At 41.8% G+C, this 23,966-nt stretch overlaps 1 protein-coding gene across 3 annotated transcripts in view; it reads left to right on the forward strand.

Moving 5' to 3' along the window:
- The first annotated feature begins 386 nt into the window (after nt 1-386).
- The window catches only part of NRG3 (neuregulin 3), a 1,100,783-nt gene continuing 1,077,203 nt past the window's right edge, over nt 387-23,966 (forward strand). For all 3 annotated transcript variants that reach the window (XM_055081126.1, XM_028481630.1, XM_024132139.1), the window contains exon 1: nt 387-1,215. In XM_055081126.1, the coding sequence (XP_054937101.1) occupies nt 387-1,215 (829 nt within the window). The remainder of the gene's footprint in view (nt 1,216-23,966) is intronic.

Raw genomic sequence — 23,966 nt, forward strand, 5'->3', positions numbered from 1 at the left:
CAGCAGCAGCAGCAGCAGACGACGACGCGGGGCCCCGGCGCGCAGGAGGCCGCCTGCCGTGCTGCAGACGCGCCCCGCCGCTCCCTGACCGGCCGGCGGCGCAGGGGGCCGGTCTAGCCCCTCTTCCGAGCTCCTCACCGCCACCTCCCCGGCTCCCCTCCCCGGCCCGCGTCCCCTCCCCCGCTCCTCTCCTCCCCGCCCGCCGCCCGCCTCTCGGGGGGAGGGGCGTGGGGGCAGGGAGCCGATTTGCATGCGGCCGCCGCGGCCGCTGCCTGCACCCGAGCCCGCCGCCGCCGCCGCCGGAGCCCGCGCCTGCGCCCGGCCCGCGCGGCCCCATGCCTCTGGCGCGGCCCTCGGGGGGGCGAAGGTGAAGACCGGCTCCTAGGATGAGTGAAGGGGCGGCCGCTGCCTCGCCACCTGGAGCCGCTTCGGCAGCCGCCGCCTCGGCCGAGGAGGGCACCGCGGCGGCTGTGGCTGCGGCGGCGGCGGCGGCGGGCGGGGGCCCGGACGGCGGCGGCGAAGGGGCGGCCGAGCCCCCCCGGGAGTTACGCTGTAGCGACTGCATCGTGTGGAACCGGCAGCAGACGTGGCTGTGCGTGGTGCCTCTGTTCATCGGCTTCATCGGCCTGGGGCTCAGCCTTATGCTGCTCAAATGGATCGTGGTGGGCTCCGTCAAGGAATACGTGCCCACCGACCTGGTGGACTCCAAGGGGATGGGCCAGGACCCCTTCTTCCTCTCCAAGCCCAGCTCCTTTCCCAAGGCCATGGAGACCACCACCACGACCACTTCCACCACGTCTCCAGCCACCTCCGCCGGCGGCGCCGCCTCTTCCAGGACGCCCAACCGGATTAGCACCCGGCTGACCACCATCACGCGGGCGCCCACTCGCTTCCCCGGGCAGCGGGTGCCCATCCGGGCCAGCCCGCGCTCCACCACGGCACGGAACACTGCGGCCCCCTCGACGGTTTTGTCCACGACAGCCCCTTTCTTCGGTAGCAGCACTCCGGGCTCCCGACCCCCTGTGCCAGGAACCCCCAGTACCCCGGCCATGCCCTCCTGGCCCACTGCGGCATACGCTACCTCCTCCTACCTTCATGATTCTACTCCCTCCTGGACCCTGTCTCCCTTTCAGGATGCTGCCTCCTCCTCTTCCTCCTCCTCGTCTTCCTCCTCTACCACCACCACGCCAGAAACTAGCACCAGCCCCAAATTTCGTAAGTAAACACTGTGTCTGAACTCTGATTTACTGCTGAGTTTCCATTCTGCCCTCCTGCTGTCCTTTCCCCTCAACAACGCCTGTCTTCTAGCATCCTTCACCCCCCCCCCCCACTCCATTCCAGGTTTGGAACATGGAGTGAGAGAATTAAAACTGGCCACAAGGGAGGGAAAAGGTGCCGGCCTTTTCCTGTGTGTGTGTGCGTGGGGGTAGGGGTGGTGTGAAGCAGAGGGAGATTGTCAGCCAAGCTCCACGGGCCCTACTTCAGCGGGTCCCAAATGAGAACTAACTCACTTCAAGGGGTTAAAGCGAGTGCAGACCTGCTGGCGAGCTCTGGGATCCGGCTCCTGATGAGAGCTGGGGAGGGAGGGAGGAGGGAGGGAGGGAGGGAGGGAGGGGAGGGGGAGGGTGGAGGGAGGGGGAGGGGGAGGGAGGGTGGAGGGAGGGCCTTCCCAAAAGCACTGAGCCCTTTCCCCGCCCGTGGGAAGGAGAGAAAGAAAAGCACATGTAAATCGACCGACGTTAAACCACGGAGGGAAGTTGTATCCATGTGCGGGTGGGCTGGGGTGTGTGTGTGCTGATTTGATGGAGATGTTGGTACAGTGAAGCTGTAGACACTTCCAGCAGCCCTGACCCGGGCAGGGACCAGGAAGGGTTAATTAGAAGCCATTGTGGGAGGTAGGGAAAGGAGGCGATCCATGGCGGAGGGCTAAACTGATCACCTCCTACCCTGCCCATGGCCCTTCCAAGGTGTAGAAACGGATTCTGTGGCCGCCGAGAGTGAGTTAACTAGGGGGAATTATGAAGGGAGCCCTGCAGAGCTGCTGCCTCTAGGGTCCTGACGGAGGAGGAGTTTTTTCAGCTCTGCCAAGCATTTGCTTTGTTCGTTTCCCAAAGGTGGAGTGTGAACCTCGTCTCCCCTCCCTATATGCCTGAAAAATTTAGGCAAAATGGGACAATTCTGTGCACTCAAGGGTGAGAAAATCAACTCATTTGAAACAGGTCACTCTTTGAATGTAGCTTCTTCACCCTTGGCTCGTTTGCTGCCACTACTGGCCAGTTTCCCCAAGCATGATAGCTTTCTATCTGTCTAGGAGGTATGTATTTTCCCTGTACCTTTATAAATGTTTTAGATGACTAATTGACCTCCCAGCACCCTCCCACCACCTCACCTTGTTCTTATTATAAGGAAATTTTAGGAAGGTTCTTAATCTGACTATCAATCAGGATCTGAGAACAGTTTGTGCAACCTGTGAAGGTTATTTAGGACAAACCCCCAGCCTTCCAGTTCAAGTTCTGTGCAAGGCTTTTCTCCAAAAACTGCCTGGCTATGCCTTCTTTATACTGTATTTCTGTTTTGAGCCATAACATCTGGAGGGGAAGGAAGACTGCTCATCATTAACTCTTGAGTAGGAATACCAAGCTTTCAGTCATCTGGGAATTTTTCATTTCTCTGACCTGTGGTCTTAACTGGGGTGTTATTTAATCCTTGAAACTTTTTTGGTTTTGGATTTGTTGTATTTGTGGCTAAAGTCCAAGGAGAGATATTCCTTATGCTTTTACTCTGCTTTGGAAAAAAAATAGGCTAAAAGATAAATTGAGAGGCAGATAGGAGAGGGGAAGGGAGGGAATCTGCCACAAACCAGAATGGCAGTCAAACTGGTAACTTGCTGCTTCTCTCTCCTTTGGCTGAAGCAGTCATTTTTGAGAGCACATTTTCTCAGGAGGTGTGTAGAGGTTTCTCTCAACAAATCTAGCTGCTTGAGTTTTGTGGATGAGTAAAGGATGTGCAAGTGTATGTGCGAACATATTCAATGGATTGAAAATAGATGCGTTTATCTTGAAGACCCCAGGTTTTTTATCTTTTCTTTTGTTACAGTTGATATGAATAATGGAGTGTGGATGTACTTCTCAGCCTTGTGTGGGTGTTGGGGGGCTTGCATATGGGGGGATATTTCATATTCTTTCTGAATTGATTTCCTTTCCATTCCAGAGGTCTTTAAAGAAAAACCCAAGGTAATTATTTTCTACCCCTCCATGCTCCGTTCCTACATTCTGTAGAAGGGAATGGCAGCCTGTTTAATAAATAATGATTATTGACACGGCTCTCAGCCCCAAGGAAAAGGGTGGTGGTGGTGGTGGGGGAGAATCTGTAAATGGTATCAATGTTCACTTAGACATAGAAGCAGTATTTGTTTTATGTGTATCTGAGGTTCAGCTCTTGCTCTTTTTTAAACCTTCAACAAGGAGTTGAATTAAGGGATTTGCAAGTATGCAAATCCAGCAGAAACTGACCTGGTTTGCCTATATCAACAAGGGAAATTTTAATGAAAGGAAGACTATGTAGTTTCCATAAAAGATGAGTTTAAATAGGTAGGTTGTATGGTTATTTAAAGAAAAAGGATAGTTTAAGTATTTTTTTGAGTCAAAGATTGTAGGATGATTAACAAAAGGAAATAAAGATTTCATTTGAGGGATCATCAGCACTGCTGAAAAATGGGCTGAATATCTTGCATTTATATTTTTCACTTGTTTCGATCATGTTACCAAAGTTCCCAGGAGAGAAATTCCCCCACTTTTTTTTCTAACTCCTACTTCCAGACTTCAGTAGATTTTTTTCTTTTCTTTTTTTAAGTGAAAGGCATGGATTGTGTTGTAGCACCTGAGAACAGCTAAGAATGATGCTTTTTTTTCCTTGAGACTAACTCACTAATTCTTTAATTGCCAGGGTCTATGCTTTTAAATTGAACACAAGGCGTATAGAATGAATGTCTGTGTTCGTCTTAGGTCAGTCAGAAGGATCCTGTCTGTAAAGGCAGCACAGCTGTTTGGAGTTGAGGCTGGTTCACTCTAGAAGAAACACCCTTGCTAATGGGTAATAGGTATTTTGCAAGCAAAAGCTATATTTGCTATGGGAAGGCCCAGTTTAGGAGACTGTTTGTAATTTTCTGTAGGATTAAAGGCAAAGAAAGATTGAATTTGCAAAGGCAGGGGGAGGAGAAGAGGGGTTTGGAAGTTGACTCTTCTCATCCTGCAACCTTCAGAACATGAGCCAGACCAAAACTTGCTTCTGTGTTACTGGGGTCTCTTGGGTTCCCAAATAGTTACCCAGGACTTGCCTTTCCTTCAGATGCTTTAAAAACAAATATCTTGAACATACTGCCTTTAAGAGATTATTTCCCCCCAAATGTCTCTGAAGCATTTTACAGCTGTAAGTGTAGGGTTAGTTTACACATTTTTTAGTCCAAAGGGAGGTTGGTTTACTGCAGACAGTAGAGGAACAGTGATTTTGACCAGTGTGTAAGCAACCTTTTACAGCACATTGAATTGTATTTTCAGACTTGAAAGGCATATGCACATGTAAAATGTTGTCAGTGCACATGTGGATTGTTATGTTACTCAGCAGAAAGCACTGTTTAACAGATAGAAGACCAGAGTCCTTGGCTAAATTCAAGTACTAAAGACAAAGAGCCACTTTCAGTGGGTTATTCTTTGGGTCATATTTGGAAGGTATATAGCTAATTCCAATGAGTAAGATCACAAATCTTGAAAAATGTATTTAGTAAAGAAATAAAGTGTATCACTGATGTTTAAACATGGTAGGGTGATAATTTTAGTATAACCAAGTCTACTTAAATCAAACTTTACCCAGTCAAACTTGTAATTTTGAAGAGTTACACTGATAACATTGACAATTTTCTTATCTATCCTCTTTTTTTATATAAATTTATTTATTTATTTATTTTTGGCTATGTTGGGTCTTTGTTGCTGGGCTCAGGCTTTCTCTAGTTGAGGCGAGCGGGGGCTACTCTTTGTTGTGGTGTGCGGGCTTGTCATTGAGGTGGCTTCTCTTGTGGAGCACGGGCTCTAGGCAATGGTCTTCTGTAGTTGTGGCACGTGGGCTCAGTAGTTGTGGCATGCGGGCTCAGTAGTTGTAGCTCGCGGGCTCTAGAGCGCAGGCTCAGTAGTTGTGGCACACGGTCTTAGTTGCTCCGCGACATGTGGGATCTTCCCGGACCAGGGCTCGAACCCTTGTACCCTGCACTGGCAGGCGGATTCTTAACCACTGCGCCCCCAGGGAAGCCCTTATCTATTCTTTTTAAACATCTTCAGTCTTCAGTAAAAGTACTCTGAGTTGCTTTATAAGCAGCCTCAGGTATAATTTGTTTAAATAAAGTTACTCCTGTGTTGTCTTCTATCTATTGATACGTGAATCGAGGCCTTCAGAGGAATTCCAACATAGAACTGACCCCAATCACATGTGGTAGCCAAAGTGAGAGGATTCAGAGTTCGAGATCAATATTTCTTATGAAATCCAGTTGAGAGCTTTCTTTATGAGCACATGCTGCAGCCTGAGTATGTTTTGATTTCCTTTGGCCTTAAATACAGGATTACGAGGCTTTTCTGCTTTAGTCAATTATACTGTACATTTTACTCTTCAGACACTTACCGTTTGCTTCATGATCCTAACAGAAAAAAAGGGGGGGAGGGGTGTGGGCATAGAATCGGCAGGGCTCTTTTTAGAACATTGTTAATTTGGTCTCAGTGCCTTAAGGCTGTGGTTTAAGCCTTCCTCCTCCGCTACTCGTGACTGAGCTAGAAGGGGTTGGCAGTGCTAATTGAGAGCTCCTTTTGCATGCTTGATTGGTGAATCCAGCCACCTTTGTATCTGTGCAATTTCCCTGACAGCCTTTTTTTTTTTTTTAACACAGTGTTGATCCACATATTTGTCTGAAAGAAAAACAAACAAACAAAAAAAGCTTCAAAAAAGCTGGTGTGTGGCAGCTTCTCTCTGTTCCCAAAGAAACCAACTTTTCTAAACCTAGGTTGAGCCATAAGCAAGAGTGTCGGTGCAGAGTTTGAAAGCAGTGCTGTCCTGGGAGGTCTAGTGTTTGGAGGAACAAGATCTCTCTGCCCCCTGGCATACTCTCCTGGCTCTTTCCCCTCTACACAGCACAACGAGAAGGATGATTTTCAGCTCCCTTCTTAGGCAGAAATTCTTTCCTCATAACCTCTCCTATCCAGTGCCAAACATATCTCAATATTCTGTCTCAGGTGTCAAAAATGGAATGTGAAAGTTGGCCCTGAAATATGTAAGAGCAAGGAAAGAGCCATAAATCTAAGTCTGTAAAATGCATTTGAATTGCTTGTGAATAGAACTGAAATTCATTTTTCTCCCTTTGAATCTGTTTTTATCTTCAGACTTTTGTGTTGGGTGAGGCACAGAGCTGGTACTGCCTTGGCAAATACCACTGAGACATTTTTGGATCCTAGAAATTTTACTTGTCTACACCCAAAAAAGTGTTTCCTCCAGAACCATGTACATATGGAAGGCAGGATGGAGGAATAGACTCAGTTTAAAGCTTTGTAATATCAGGATGAAAATGTACCTAAATCCATTCATGTGATTATTAATGAAAGTAGTAGGACACATGGTTTGTTTGGTTTTCCGTTTTCACCACTCTTTCAATGAGGACTTCAGGTACTCCTACCTTACCCAGTCTTTTATAGAGTTGGATCTACATGGCTCTCTCTGAAGACCCCTTACAGACTTCTGATTATTTTATTTTAGCCCTTATCTCTTAGCTTATATTATAAGCAGTAGTCATTAAAAGAAGTTTTCGTAGACATTGTTAACATTGCCTTGTCATTTCAAGTTGTTTTAAAAGTCAACCCTTTTGCTAAGACATGTTAGACTAAGTTGATGTAGAATGTTCAGGAAAAAACTACCCATTTATGCAACTGAGTTATTAAATTGTCTTGGTGTTTTATTTTTTAATTAAAAACATTTTTTTTGAAGATTCCAAACACTTGGTGGAAGACTAATGGCCATTTATTATCCCACATAGATTGATTTACAAATCATACTAATTTTGGCAGTACTTATTATCTGGTTCCATAAAACAATTGTATCATTGCATATGCGCTATTATATACATTCATATAGTTATGTTTTTGTAATGTCATGTTTTGATTTTTAAATTTATTTTAATGAATTTTTATTAAACCCTGATTTGGGGTATTACTATGCTGGTAGTTAGTTAATTTAAAAAGTCTATAAAAGTAATGGTTTAAAAAACAGAAAATTAAAATAAAACTTCAAATGTATACAACATTCATTCTTCCCATATCTTGGACATAGGCGTTTTTTTGAATGTGTCTCTTAGTTTGAACTTAGCGTCTTTTTCTTTTTCTTTTCGATAAGCCACACCTCTAATTTCTTGTTTCTTCTTCAAAGACACTAGTGAAGGAATTTTAACCCAGATTTTTCATAGATACTATAATATCCCCCCTGCCCTGGAAATCTTTTATAGTTTTTTTCTTTTACAGTTTTCTTGTCCATATAATTCAAAGTAATTTTCTTCCTTCCTTCCTTTCTTCCTTTCTCTCTCTCCCTCCCTCCCCCCCCTTTCTTTCTTTCAATAACTCACCGTTTGGAGTTTCTTCACAGCGTTCAGCTATGTTTTAATAGAAATTACAGTTATCTTTCATTTCTACAATCATATATCATTGGCTTACATAAAATTTAACTAAATTACATAATCGCAATAAGAACAACTGATATAAACAGGTTTGTTACCCCCACTGAGTGTTGGTAAGCATACAACCCAAAAGGAGTTTACAGAGGTGTGCAGGCTTCCTTCAGGTTTGCCTGCTGGCTGTGACCTTCTCACAGTGCAGTGGCCCTGACGGTGTCCATCACACTGGAGGAGTGGTGACAGCAAGCTGGCTAAGGATTAGGAAAGTGCCTCCTTTGTAGGTAATAGTATTGAAAATGTAAGTCAGTCATGACCATATATTTCAGGAACTTTAGTGGGTGGATGACAACATTTGGTATAGAAAGAAAAAAACCCAAAAAACCTGTAGCCTTGAATACCATGTTAACTGTGCAACCTCAAAGAACCAGTTTATTCTCTCTGAACTTTAACTTCCTCCTCTGGGATAATGAGGGGGTGATGATAATAACCTGCTTCGTATACCACTTCTAATAGAGCTTCTAAGCTGCAAACACTCTACTGTTTTTATGTCGAGAGAAATGGGAAATGGATAGACTAGGTATTTTCATCCAAAACCACATTAGGCCATTGAATTCAGTTGAAATATTGGAGCTAGTTTGCTATATCTAGCTTGAGGGATCTTCCATCACAATGAGGGATGATTATTCTTGCATGCCCTTGGATCGCTCCTGTATTCCTCTCTGATACCCTGACACACGCAATAGAATATGGTGTGGAAATCTCCCTCAAATCACCTTGGAATTTTAATCACAAACTGGAGCCCACCATTTCTCATCCTTTGCTTGGTAGATGGTTTTGTAGTCTGTTTTGCACATATGTTTCTCAAAGAGAGGAACTGAAATTTGGGAGAAAATGAGTGAGATTGTTGAATTATAATTATCTGGAAATTTGAAATCCGCAAAAATCTGAAGATTTTTGATGAAAGAAAGGATGCCCTTATGGTTCCTTTTAGTTCCATTCCCACACTGTCTTATTGTCACTGAATCTTTGGAGTTTGGAGAGAACTTTAGTAAAAATGGGTCATGTCTGCATTGCATTCTCTTCCCTCTCTTAATTGAAGAGTTATTGTGGTTTAGGTTCCGGAGGATTAATGGCTTGACTGTGCCCATCAAAGAGCTCTTTTAGATGTATGCTTTTGTCCTTCAGGGAACTTTAATATTAGCATTTTGAAAACATCTTGCTTCAAGTCTGTGTTTTTCAGAAACTTCATCCTGAATTATATTTCAAAGTATTACTTCTTTTTGTTATGAGCCTTTATTTTTCAAGACATGTTGGTGATTGTACATAAATCATAGATTGCCATTCCCAGGCATAAAAAGAGGCTAGTCAGAAACAAGCCTGTAAACTGAATTCAGAATTTAGTTGAATAATAGAAGTTCAGCAGCTTCCAATGATAAGATTTTGTCTTTGAGGACTTTTCCTAGAAGTGATAGTATGTATCATGGATGCAATATACACTGTAAGAGCAAGAAAAAAATCTTCTGAATCTATGCAACTACTTTAGCAGTAATACATTACAGCCAGGGTTATGAGAAGAGAATTTTTATGCTAAGCATTTGATAAGAATTCTTGAACATATTAGCCTACTCCCTAAGATACCCTTCCCGTGACTACATATGACCTTTGGCCTGATCTTCCAGTGAATTGCCAGGGAGTTAGAATTTCACTAAGAGAAAATCACACCCTTATCATCATTTTGGGTTCAGACTCTAATTGATTTCTGTGCCTTGAATTTTACTTTTAGACATGGGGAAGAATTCTTCACAGAATCTCAGTCTTGGAAGGGGCTTGAGAATTTAGGTAATAACTAGACCTGCCATTTGTCGAGTTTTACTATGTGCTAGGAGGGTCCACACTTTACATACTTTGTCTTATTTATTTATTGAAACAAGGATTAAAAGACAGGCATTTAGGCCTGTAGCCTAGTCTGATTATCTAAATTATGCAGGTAATCGAGCTGGGCTTAGATTGGTTATATAATTTGCCTAGGACACGTGTAAGTGGCATAGTTTGAAGAATCAGGAAGATGGGAAGATGATTTTATAGGTAATCTCTTCCCACTTTAAATCCTAAGGCATTGACACAGTGTTGATATATCTATGTATATTACCTGTTTCAAGCCCCTAGCTCATAGCCAGTGATGTTTGCCATTATAAACTGCATAAATGGCACATCTGCTCATACCTGTTCTTTGCTATAGTGAAGGGAGCCTTTAATAACCAGAGAAATTTCCCTGATTTCCAGTACAAGGAGAAATTTAGGGAGATAGTTCAACAAAAAGATAAAGAATGTGTTCTTCTAAACTTCTATTCCTTGATCTTCTTAACTCTCTATTTCCTCCTGTGGCTGCTTATAGGTGATTCAATAGAACAGTGACAGAAAACAGTTACAGACTTTATTTCTCTACTTCCTGAAATCTAGCCAAAATTGTCTTCTCTGCTCATTCTAAACTTGCTTTTGACTGCAGTAGTTGTTACTGCATCGTATGTTGAGAGTGGCCTGTGGAAACGTGTCAGGGAACATTTGGAGTAATAGCCTAGAGGTTCTCCTGACCTTAAAATACCAACCCTACCAAGTAAATGTTGGGTGTTGCATGTATGCAGTGTTTCCTGCAGAGCGTCTGAATTCCCTTTTGGAACCGTCCTGCAAGTTACCCACCATTGACTAGTCCATGGTACTTAGAAGAGGAACTTTGGTGAGACCCTGATAGTCTGCCAAGGATACCACCAGCTGGACCCAATCATTACTTACTAGTTTGATTTTGATGTGTAGCAAGGGTCCCTAAGAACAGATTTCCTGAAGGTTAAAATGAAAGATGATTGTGATGTTTACTTTTGCTAACTCGTAAAAAGAAAACAGAAATAGATCAAATACTAAGATCAGGTTATACAGTCTTTGAATAGCTATGCTGAAGGGTAGGAATACTGTAACGTCAGGAAACCAGTATTGTCAAAATCCCATAAGACTGTGAATGAATTCTATAGACTAAGAATGACGGCTGTACTCATAAAGAAGAGAGGGAATGAGATTGCTTACCCAAACTCATTGTTAAACAAAAGGTTTTGTCAGCATGATGGCAAACTCTAGAGACTCTAGGAATAGAAAAGTGAAAATGGGGTGCAGCAATGTTTATATTAAACACTGTCTTGACTGAATTCCACTTAACTGAGTCTTCAGTATGAGACTCTTTTCTGTGTTAAAAAAAAAACTGACATATGCCCTCTTCATGCCAAACGGTCACAGTTGGTAGGGCTTCTGCCTTCAACAAATGAGAGGTGTGTTTACCAAATGTTAGTTGTATTAGCTCCCAAACCTATTTATGCTGGTTGTTCTTGTTACTGTAATTAAGTAATGTATTTAAATAATATTCAAACCAATGAATTAATTGTGATTTTTATTAGAACTAAGTTGATTACTTTGGATATACTCCATAAAGAGAAGTCACTGAAAAAATGCTTGTTGAAGAAGTTGTGGGCAATTTTAAGGGAATATATATTTATATATCCATAAGAAATCTGCACTTGGATTGTTTCACATGTGGCTTTAAGTTCTCATTCCTCAGTAAATAAATTGAAACTGAAAGAAATCACAGTATACATTTGTGGTGTGGTTTTTCACAAGAAAGGTAACAGAAATTTATTCAGTCAAAAGTCTTGAATACCACAGCCAAATATTCGGCAAGTGAATGTGCATTTGTATGTTTTAGGTTCAAATAAAAGAAATAATAAATAAAATAAATTTTATTTTACCCATGTGATAGATTTACAAAGCCATTAATTCGTGTTTTTAATAATTTTAAATATATTGGAAAATGTTTACTATATAATTATCTAAAACTTCTTAGGTAGAAAATTATATAAGATGCTGATTATATAAGGCTATGTCGACTAATAGATTTAATAAATAGTAACTATAGTCAAGGAAAGTATGCAAAATTGTTAATGGTGATGATTTCTGGATTGCGGAATAGGAATGCCATTTAATTTATTGCACTTTGTTGTAGCTTCAAAGTTTTATTTCACGGTCATGAATTATCTCTCTAATTAGAAGTTATTAGACTTTTGAAAAAGTAAAGAATAAGATCCATGAATCAGTTCAACTATTGGTCTTGGTTCTGTGAAGATTTTTTTTTCTAGTCTAGGAGTTTGTTTCTTCATTGGTGGTGTCAACATTGAAGTGTTGGCCGAGTTGGGTTCCTGCTGTGAAATGCAGATGTGGAGAAATATAAATGCATTTCATTTGCTCATGGGAAGTAATGCCTTATTGAAGGCAGTGTCTTACCCTGGGCCTTGGATTATTAGCCTTGATCTTATAAGGATAAAAAAGATGGTAGCTTTACTGTGTTACTTAATGGCTCTTCCAGTCTGCAGAAGTTGGGCAGTCTTTAGTAGTATTGCTAAGGATGGATATAGCCTGTAGAAATCAACCAGTTGTGGGTATACTAACCAATTACCTGGTCTTTTTTAAGGATCAAATGACAGGAAAATGCAAAGGCTAATTTGTAGTGCTGGGTATTATAAGGGAGGGCTTAGGTCACATACGAGCAGGTGGGATGACCAATTCAAAGATTTACTAGATGCTCTAAGCCTCTCAAAGAATCCTAAGGTGTTTATTCACATAAAAAAGTTAGGTGGTTGGAAAGAGGTGATTTGTAGGACACATAGTCTTTAATTTGATCATGAGTTGTGCTCAAAGTCTTTTAAGATAGCTCCCAAATACATTGGTGAGCAAAAAGAGAACAAAAAAAATGATTCTGTATATATAATGTTAAACGTTAGAAGTCAAGATAGTGATTGTCTTTGGGAAGGAGGCAGGTAGTGACTGGTAGGAGACCGAAGATATGGGGCTTTAGGATATTGGTAATATACTAATGATCTGGGTACTTATCACATAGGTGTGTTCTATTTCCCAGAATTCACCAAGCTGCATGCTTATGATTTGTGCACTTTTTATATACATCAGTACAGACTTAACTGTATAAAAGAAATCTTTCAAAACATTCCTTTGGCCTACACTTCATGTTCCCAGGGTGGTAGCCTGAATGTGTGGATTGTTCCGTTTATAGACACTGGATTGTAATTCTCAGTGTTTGTTGTTCATGCCTCACAGGCTAGTAAAGGCAAAGAGGGTCTTCGCAGCTTCAGCAGCTTCCTTTGTTCTCAGGATCCTGGCTTAGTGAGACGCCATGGAGATGCCCACACTCCTTTTCAATTTTATCCTTTCTGAATGGACACCTTGTGTTTATATTACATAAAATTTTCTTTCACCCATACCAGGAGTGTTTCTGATACAGCATAAGTTACCATGCTTTTCACACATCTTACACATGTAAACCATACTTATTTCCAAGAGTGACTTTATACATACAGTTCTGCAAGCATTAGAGTGCCATGATACAAGAGAAAGCCAATTCATTATCTGCATCTATGGTTTTGTCGAGAAACCCACAACTTATATTCCAGCGAATAATTAAGTGTAGTGTGTGATTCCAACTGAAAAGTGTATTAAGCCCTTTCAGAAAGTAGTGATCAGAGCAGGCATAGGTAGTTTCAAGGGAGAATTTGTTTAGGCAGAGAAATGGGCAGGTGAGGCCAGGGGAGTAAAAGGTCATTAACAAACAGGTTACCGCTTTAAAGGGACATAACAGCTGGCTCACATCTGTGTGTCTGGCCTGGTGGGCAAAGAGGGCCTCTTAGAATTAATGAAACAGCTTCACCTTTTCCTTAGGGCAGGGCCTGATTCAGGAGGGAGGATCTGGGAGGACTTCGCTAGGCTGCTATGTGAAATCACAGTCAGGGTTGGTTCAAGGAATGTGCACGGTAATCTGTGTTATTTTCACAAGATGCAAGGTCTCCAGGATGACTTAGAGGGAGGAACAAGCAACAAATTGTAAAGATTCTCCAAGGCTAATTTGTCCCACGTCATTTAGATATGGTCTTGACTTGTGCTGAATCTGTTTAAGTATTGACTTCATTCCAGTGCCTCTTCAAAGTGCTGCAAGAATCAGTAGAATTGGTGTGTTTTAAAATGTTTAGTTTTTTCCATAGTCACATCAACACAGCACTAAATTTAACCCAAAATAGTAGCTTTCAAATATCTAAAAATTTGCAAGTGGAGACACAAGGAGAATAACAAGAAGATATGCTTGATTTTTACTGCTTCACCTTAATTAACCTGTGACTTCAGATTTTCCGGAGGCAAGAAACTACTCTATGAATTGATTGCCATGCCATCCGTCTTGTTTCTTGTTTCATCTGAGGTCGTCTTTCCAGAAGCCACTCAGCACCTTTTGGGATTGAGTGCTGACACTGCGTGACATTCAAAAGGCAAAGGCACTGTTGACCCCCTGTGTGTACTCATCACATGCTGAGGAATGAGAGGGGAAGACACTGATGTCTCAGGAACCCTGAGGATGGATGTCTGGCTGGCCTGCCAGAGAGCTTCTCTTGTAGATGCAGGAACTACAGCCGTTCATTTACATATCGACAGCTAAAATTAGTTGTGTTGCCCCACCTTGTTCACCATAAAGAAGAACCTTCAGATTAAAATCAGATTCATCACTCTTGCGGGCTTACTTGGTTGCTCCTTGTTACCAGATAGAGGGGCTATAACACTGTGTAAGTGCAAATGTTAAATTAGTATTAAGAGCCAGTGGTGTCTCTCCTATATTTCTTACTGATCAGATAATTTTCACTGATGTCAACATTTATAATAAGGCAGTTGACATATACTATTGTTATTTGCTTGGAATATTCTCAGTTTATCTATTTTTTTTTTGACTTAGATAAGGGTAATTTTTTTTTTTTTTTTTAGTTATTTGTTTAGGCCTTTGTGTATTTGATCAGAAGAGGTCTTTGAAAGGAAGGCAGCAAAGCTGTAACAAAGTCAGTATTAAATCGGTGTTTCTCCTTTATCATTTGGTTTTTAAGCTTCTAAGTGACCTTCTGTGGCACCACATTGATGCTCATCTTTCATCATGAGCAGCTCTGAGTAATTTATGATAAATAATGAAATGCTGTTTCCTACAGTGCACTGCAAATGGCTGAGTGTTACAAAAGTCTAAAGAGCTCTATTACTTCTAAATGATTAGATAACACAAAAATGTTAACCCTAAAGAAAAAAGGTCCAGTAGCACATGCTGCTTGCTAAGCACAGTTCCTCTTGCCTGGTACCTTCTGATAGGCTTTGTGCATCTGAACTCTGCAAAGACTGGCGTCTGAACAGTGATCTTCTAGAATAGCAAGGAGAGGTTTATGCCTTTCAGCTAGTTGGGTTGGCTTGGAGCAATATGGTTTGTTTATTTGGAGAGGGGGAATGGAGGAACTTGCAAATTTTGTTTACAATTTGAAACCTTTAATTAATTTTAAAAAATGGTGTTACCAGTGGCAAGGACTTGGATGCTAGGATGCAACAATTTAAAATGTTTTGTTTGAGCACAGATATTGAAAATGGATATTAAAAAGCAAACATTAAAATGATTTTATCAGAACAAAGCTTTATAGATGCTTTAAAAAAATTATATAGATGTTTTTTCAAAATTAACTCTTATCAGTGTTGCATTTTCTCTCATCCACATGTATAAAAATGGAGACATAGCAAACATATATCTGATTTGTAACTCTCAGCTTTCTTGTCATACTCTGTAATGTATTAGTACAGTTGTTAAATGTTGTCCATAGTGAATATGTGTGTTCTCATCCTTGTTGCCATAAAATAGCTGCATATCTAAGTGTTAGGGTTTGAAGCCTTTAATTGCCAGGTACAGAAAGTCTTTGTGTACTACATCCCATTGTGAAAATTGAATTAAATTGCTGGTCAGGGAGCTCTTAATACTGCCAAGAGAGTCTCTTTGTGAGCAAAACATAGAGAAGGGTGGTCTTTGGCCAGTGGTACTTCTAAACTCAAACACTTTGCTGAAGTTTGCCATGGAACTTCCTCACATTTCCCCAGACGTTATTACTTTGCCAAATGAAATCATCTGTTCCCCCTACTAGAACTGCTTTCTTTCTTCCAGATATCAGCTATGAGGTATGAAATGAATTGCATAAAAATAAATTACACATACTGCATTTTGGAAAGTGTACCCTAGCTGTTCCATCAATTATTCTTCACTGCTGTGCTGGGAAGTCCATTTTAACTTCAATTATCAGTTACATGCAATCAGTTGAACCTCTGGACCTTGCCAAAATATCATGCCAGGAAAATCAGGCTGTTTGAATGTTCTAGAATATTTTTGCTTTAGATGAAAAAGGGTTGTTGTCCTGTCCCATGGGAGAGAGAAAGAAAGCTGTTTGATGCATGGACTATATGGCTCCCCTTCTTGACCATCTACCATCTAAAGTTTGGTGTAGGTAGCACTGTGGCATTAGCAGTACAGTCCACTTCAGGCATCTGAGCAAGGACTCTGAAGTTTATAGATTATCCAGGATTTTTTAAAAAAAATAAACAGATAAACATTTATTTATCTGGCTGTGTTGAGTCTTCATTGCTGCATGCGGGCTTTCTCTAGTTGCAGCGAGCAGGGGCTACTCTTCCTTGCGGTGCACGGGCATGTGGGATCTTCCCAGCCAAGGGCTCAAACCCGTGTCCTCTGCATTGGCAGGCGGATTCTTAACCACTGTGCCACCAGGGAAGCCCTAGCCAGGCTTTTTTAAAATCTCCATATGCCTAGTCTACCACTTCCTCTTTGATGCTCCACCATGTTATAAACTGTGAACAAAAGAATCTGATGAACAGGAGGTGATTTCCATGGAGCCTAGGGAGAGGCTAGAGAGTCTTACCCTAAGGAAGTTTATGTTCCTCTGTATAAGCTTGTTAATTCTTACTTTTTTTTTTGCTTCCAAGGAAAATTGGAAATAGGATAATTAGGAGAGTGGTTTTCAATGGGAGAAAAGTAATTAAGGCACGGTGGGAAGGCCACTGGGCCTGGTTTAGGAATGTAGGTCTACTGCTGTCACTCAGTTGTTTGACACCTCAGGGTAGACTCCTCAAGCTCTAAAGTCTCAGGTTTTTCTGTAAATGAGGCTGTTGGACAAGGCATTCCCTGAGTGTCCTTTTGGCAAAGAATCCCTGAGGCCAAGTTATAAATTTGAGATGAAAATATTAGTGGAATTTTTGGGTTACTAATTCTGCTGGCTTTTTCCCCGCCCCACCACCAGCCCCCTTTCTCTCTCTTTCCCTCTCTCACATATGTAGGCATACATACATATACACACAGGGGTATTTCGGGGGTGGGATATTTTGCAGTTCAGGATTTAGTAACCCCCATGTTTCAGTGTGCTGCATAGGTGTGACTTGATTACATCCTAAAGTCCAGGGAACTTTGCTTGTTTACAATTTAAAAAAAGAATTCCTTATCCTTCCCCTGACAGATGTAGAGCTTGGTAGCCAGCTGTAGGTCTGTTACTGCGAAATATATACAGACATACATAGAAAAGTAAATGGATGCCAAAAATAGAGGTATGAGGAGGCCCGCAGGAGTTACTGGCACACACAAAATATTTCGTTTGGAAATATAAATAAATTCATCTAGTCCTAGATATAATCACAATATCTTTCTCACTGAATTAAACAGAATTCCTAGTTGCCGAATTTTCCAGAGGGTTACAAGAAGAACAGAGGGCTAAGGAGGGGTATTTCTAAAGCAGTATTATAAATGTGTCTAAATGTAAGGCATTATTTCCTGGCATGTTGGTTGGCATGAGGATTCTGATATCAGAATGTGGTTCCATCTGTTAAATGTAACCTAGCTGTGCGTTAGAGCACAGCTCTGACCTGTGACAGAGTCAGAGGGACATTAATTCAAACCTAAGGTGGCTAATGTTGATATTTTACCTTTTTCTTAGAGCACCTTCCTCATTATTAAATAAGGCATGTTCAGTATAGAAAATTAGAAAATATAAGCAGTAGGAGGAAAAGTCAACTGAGTTCTACCATCCAGAAGAAGAGAATTATTATCTTTTTTTTTTTTGCGGTAGGCGGGCCTCCCACTGCCGTGGCCTCTCCCGTTGCGGAGCACAGGCTCCGGCCGCGCAGGCTCAGTGGCCATGGCTCACGGGCCCAGCCGCTCCGCGGCATGTGGGATCCTCCCGGACCGGGGCACGAACCCGTGTCCCCTGCATCGGCAGGCGGACTCTCAACCACTGCTCCGCCAGGGAAGCCCCAGAGAATTATTATCTTTTTGTTAAATATTAGACTAATTTTTTCCTCTGTGAAAATGTATTTTTTCAAAAATGAAATTGTACTCTAATACTCTTTTAGCTATCTTTTTGCACTTTATGTTAAAATATTTCTTTGTCAAAATATCTAAAACTCTATCTATAATGTGGTTCTGTGCTGAAATATATGGCCGTCCTAAAATATGAGCTTTATCACCTGCTGAGAATTTAGTTTGTTTCAGTTTGGTCATAATTATATAAAATTCTACCCTGAACATCCACAGTATGGAATGAAAACTTTTGGCCAATATATGTGCCCCCAAACCGTACATTTTTAATCTGAATTCCTAAATTCTCATCCAGAAAGACTGAGCAATTCACTTTCCTGCCATTATGGTGTCAGAATGCCCACTCTTTCCATAACCCCTGCTTCCACTGTTGCAGGCGTTAACATATCATTGACAACAAAACAAGCAAACCAACAAAAAAGCCTTTGCCAAGAGGATAGTTTTAAAACCGTATCTTGTTGGTATTCTGTCTTTCATTTCTCTAGTTCAAATGAGAGTAAACATTTTAGATATTAAAATGAAAGGTGGATTTCGTTGGGGAGGCTCCCGGGCCTTTCGTGTCTGCATGCACTGTATGGCCAGATGCCTCTGCGCGTCATCCGGGGCTTCATCCCACTGGGGGTGCTGCAAGGAAGAGCTGAGGATCAAAAGTACTAAACTGCCCAGTGTAATTTAGTAACAAATTTTCCTCCCCTTAAAACCCAGAAATAGTGTTGTGGATAGAAGGTGGGTCACGGTCATGGTCCTAGTCACGAGGAGTCAGCAGATAAGGGATAAGGTGCAACTCTTCTTGACTAAGTGACCTTAGGGGCTGCAGTACCTTGGGTTATTTGGCTAAATGTTAACCTCTATGTCAACCTGTACTAAATGTCCACCTGTACTTATATAGCTAGTAAGATTCTGATAAAGGACACAAGCCTGAACACACACATACGCATAGATCAAAAATAATAATTTCTGGGCTTCCCTGGTAGCGCAGTGGTTGAGAGTCCGCCTGCCGATGCAGGGGACACGGGTTCGTGCCCCGGTCCGGGAGGATCCCGCATGCCGCGGAGCGGCTGGGCCCGTGGGCCATGGCCGCTGAGCCTGCGCATCCGGAGCCTGTGCTCCGCAACGGGAGAGGCCACAGCAGTGAGAGGCCCGCGTACCGCAAAAAAAAAAAAATAATAATAATAATTCCTGAAAGTCCAGAGGGCTTCCATTGTAACTTTCTCTGTGAGTGCAGACAGTGCTTGGGGACAGTCCCCATGCCTTCCATCACTGTCCTGTCCAGGATGTCCTCAGTATTCTGCTCAGTAGTGTTTCCTTTCCACTCTTCTGCTTCATGGTGCGGATGTTGAGCTGGAGATGAGGCTCAGCTTCCAGGCAAGAATGGCATCTTCTGCTCTGCACCTGGGCCTTGTGACAGCCGCTGCCTACTGCTGTTCCCATTAATAAGTGCCATGGAAACCCAGTGAGCTCCAGGGGTGGCAGAGAGGTGGGTGAGCATCAAATCACTAAAAGACCCTAGATTTTCAAGTGTCGCATTATAAAAGTAGAACCGGCTGAGAAAGAGCAGGGCCAGGCCAGCATCCTGTAGCCCCCTGCTTCTTTGGCATCTGCTTCCCTTGGGCTGAGGCTTCTCTGTGAGGAGCAGGGAGACTCCCTGGTCCAGTTTTCTGCATGGATTGGTCGGGCTGAGGTGCCCCTTCTCTGGCATATCACTAACACTCAAACAAGAAATTGATTAATTTGACTTGGATTAAACAATCAGAATCTGTTAAGGCTTCGCGGATTATTGACAAATCAGTCCTTTGAGCTTTATAGTTTTAAGATCAAGGCAAGTGGCCTTAACATCTGTCATGTTGTCATTTTTTTTTGACATTAAAAAAAACTCAAAAATGTTATATCACAGATTGATAAATTCTAATGACACCTCCAAACTGACAGACAAGCATATTGAGATGATCAGTTCAAATATCCTCAGCAGTCTTAACCTCAGCTGCCCAAAGGGAAAGTCTACCAATTTAATCTGACGGACTGTGTTTTGGATTCCATTTAATGTGGATGTTAACTTTTTGTTTTGTTTTCCACTATCTGATGCTATTACCATCTAATTAGGTTGAAAATCAGCAATTAGAATTGGAATGCATTTAAGAGTTGTTATTTTTCTTTTGATCATAGTTACACTCTTCATGATGTGATTTATAGTCTGTGTGTACATGTGGGAATGTGTGTACTGTAGAACAGTGGTGGATGTTAAGTCTGGAAGATTAGGTTGAATCTAAATTTTTCCCCTTATTGGATACCTGAGCTTGATGGAGTCTGTCAATTTCCTCATCTTCAGAAGCTGAGATAATGGTTACATCTTAGCACAGAATGCTGCTGTGAAGTGGATCTGACAAACCAAGGTGCTGAACAGATTGATAACTTACACATTGATAGCCAAGGGATGTTTGGATATATGAGAATTGGGGCAAATTGAAGTCATTATGAGAGGCCAAACATTATTTATGTCTCAGGGTAATGTTTTCCTTTTGGGATATTTTATACAGTACTTAGGAACTGATAGTTTGCAAAGTAAAATTCAGGCTGGAAAGCACTGTAGAGAGGAAGAGACTGATGCTGTGAAAATTTAAATCCTACAGCCGTGTTGACTGAAAAAATATCAGTTTCCAGGCATCTGGACATGAATTTCTCAGCCTTTGAGAAAGGCAGACTCAACGAGCATGCCCTTTCAGTATGATTGCCCCAGAAATGAGGGATGCTCTGTTTGAAACTGAGCTCTGTGTCAATCCCTGATGTCTCAATTTCTGACACGCTAAACACAAGCAGAGACAAAATGTGCTTCTGAGGAGTGAAGAACCCTCTCTCTCATTTTCTCACTATCCTGTCTCATGCCACTTCTCTTCATGTTGATTGTTCTCACGAACTGATTCTTAGTGCTGAGTAAAGAACACTTTTCTAAAGCATTTCTTCCAAAGTATATCTTGATAGATTCTGCACACTATAAAGCAGGATTTCATTTGCTGAGATGATATAAGATGACATGTTTCTGGAGAAAGCTAAAATTTATCTCATTGACTTTTTCCTATTTATTCTCATTTTCCTAACAAAAAATCTGAGTATAGTAGATTTAATTTCCAGAGGATGAGACTTGAGGGCTTTGTTATCTTTGTTTATATTGAAACACTGTGTGATTTTAAAATGTTTCTTGTGGCTTAAGGGGGAAATGTATCTGTTCAGATAAGTTAGTGACATGAACAAGCATGCCTGATTCCTCTTCCTCACAGCCCTTATCGAGAGCCTTCATTTTGCAGTGACTTATTAAGCACCTACTGTTTGCCAGATGCTGTTTTAGGTAGCCGGCTCCTGGGCTGCCGTAAGGATGAAGACTGATTCAAGCATTGACCCCCTGCAGCATTCTAGTGGGGGATTCATATAGGAACACATACATAATTTCTCGCTGATAGTTTCTTCCAGCGAGAAATGCTGAACAGGATTATAGGATAGAAAGTTTGAATTTACATAGGCATTCAGGGAGGTCTTCACTGAGGTCATGCTAGTTGAACTAGTCCCAAGTGTGAGAAGAAGCCAGCTATGGTAATACCTGGGACAGAAGTGTATCAGAAAGGGAAAAAATAAAGTTGAAAGGGCTTGAGGGGCAGAAAAATGTCCGGTGTGCCTGGGCATGATGAGTATGTCTAAGAGCAGTAGGAAGTGAAGTGCGAGAGGTAGACAAATTAAGGCCCTTAAGGAACTTGGACTTGATTATTATTGTGATGGAAAACCAGGGGGGATGTAGGTAAGGGAAAGCTTTAATATGTGTTATGTTTTTGTCCCTCTGGATCCTGTGTGGAGCTGCATTCTAGGGACTGCAGTTGCAGACAGGAGACAGGTGAGAAGGCCATTGCAGTGTTCCAGCCAAGAGATCCAAGCAGCTTAGACTAGAGTGGAGACAGGTGTGGTGGGTGTGATGCACTGTCAGATTGGATGTGCTCTACAGATTGGAAGGACGACTTCTGTGAAGAAAATACGGGGTGAATGAATCAAGACTCCCTCCTCCGTTTCTGTCCTGAGTAAGAGGGGGCGTGGTGGCATCACTAACTGAAATGGGGAGGATTGAGAGAGGAGCAGGATTTGGGGGTGGGGTATGGGGATGAAAGTTGTTTGAAGCATCCTGTGTTGTCTATCCTTGTTAGATGTGCAAGTGGCTATTTTGAGATGGTAATTGGATAGAGAGTGTAATGGAGGAGAGTAGATGCCTACTGAAAGAGCAAACAAGAAGGGCAGTGGTGCAGGAGAGTGGATATGGGCACCTGTATCAGCAGGGAGGGGATACCCAGCGATGTGAACTGGGAGGAATTTCTCATAGTTGCATTGCAGTGAGGATGTTTTCCGTAGTTCTCAACCCTGTTTGCATTTGCATTTTGAATCCCATGGGGGAACAATAAACTATATATATATATATATATGTACCCATGCTCGGATCCCACCCTAGACCAATCAGAATCCTTTTTTAAAGGGGGGGCAGGGGAGCGGCAGACGTCAGTCGTTTTTATAAAGTTCCCCAGGTGATTCTAATGTGTTGCCAGGTTTGTATGGGCAGCTAGATTAAAGGAAAGGAAGGGATGAGCTGCTAATTCCTTTAGGGAAGTGGCTCTGTAACTAGGGAAGTGGAAGCACCTCAGCAGAACCTACAACCTGTATCCTTTGAGAAGAAAAAGGGGAGAAATGAGGGAAGGCCAAGTGTTGCAAGACTGGGGATGGGAATCACGTGGTCCCTACTGGCACCAGTGGCTGGAAACCAAAGCCAGCCAACGTCCTTTGTTTGGTGCGGTTGCCCATGTCCGGGAAGCTCAGGAAATGGCCCATAAAGAGGACAGCAGCGAGAGGAAAGGGAAAGGGTGGATTTCCCACATAACACCTCCCTGAGAAGCCAAGCACTGCGAACACTTCAGCCCAAGGCAAGGCTCCTGTGACCATTCTCAGACTTAGATCCCCTCTCCATCTCTAGGGTTGGCTGAATCTATCATCTGGGCAAAATTATTTACAGAAAACCTAAGCTTTTCTTCTCTGTAACAACTTGGCAGTAATTTTCATTATAATACCAGCATTATTAAAGGCAGAGTGAAATGGGTGGTAGTATCATTTGATGTGAGATATTTCCATAGGTATCCTTACCTTTGTCCAGTAATTCTTCCAGACCTCTCTCTGAAAGGAGGGAAGGGGGAGGGGGGGAGGAAGGAAGGAAGGAAGGAACGAAAAAAATGTGTTCATACATTTTGTGTGAGGGAGTTCGTCACACAAATACATACTTGAAAATGTTTGCTAACACAGATTTTTAACAATATAGGCATTACATTTATCTTTAAAATCATAGCATGGGAAAACATTTACCATATAATGTGAAGTGTGAAAAGCAGGCTTAAAAACCATATATAACTGGTTATACATGAATCTCTTTGAAAATAAGCATTGGTAATATGCAAAATTGTAAAAAACAGCTCTTGCTGAGTTATGGGATTATGGTCAACTTTAACTTTCTTACATTTTTCACTTAAATTTTATTTTATCTAACTTTAAATTTCCATAATTTTTCATGCAGCTCGGATATCCTGGGATTTTAATAAGAACAAAAGTTGAAATGGTATTTTAAAAGAGATTGATAAATACGTTCTTAATTTTACATGAGTTTAATTATGAATTTTATTATCTGGTTTTCTAAATTTGGAATAATAGTATCTGCCTCTCAAAGGTGTTACAAGAACTGAATGGGATAACCAGTGAGAAAGCATGCTGTATAATCCCTGGTACGTATTAGAATCCCTTCACTATTAATGCATCACTGCCAACACTGCTAACAATGAACTTTATTCCATGCGAGTACTGTTTTTCACCTAACATTCTGTTAGTTAAGGTGAAATAGCAAAATTGTTTCATAATCTGTGCTAATTGATATACTGGTCATTGGTGAAAAGTGGCATCCAGAGGGATGAACTGTGGTTGGGTAAGCCGTCCATGGCG

Source organism: Physeter macrocephalus, chromosome 20 (genome assembly GCF_002837175.3).
Source record: "Physeter macrocephalus isolate SW-GA chromosome 20, ASM283717v5, whole genome shotgun sequence".
Classification (NCBI taxonomy): Eukaryota; Metazoa; Chordata; class Mammalia; order Artiodactyla; family Physeteridae; genus Physeter; species Physeter macrocephalus.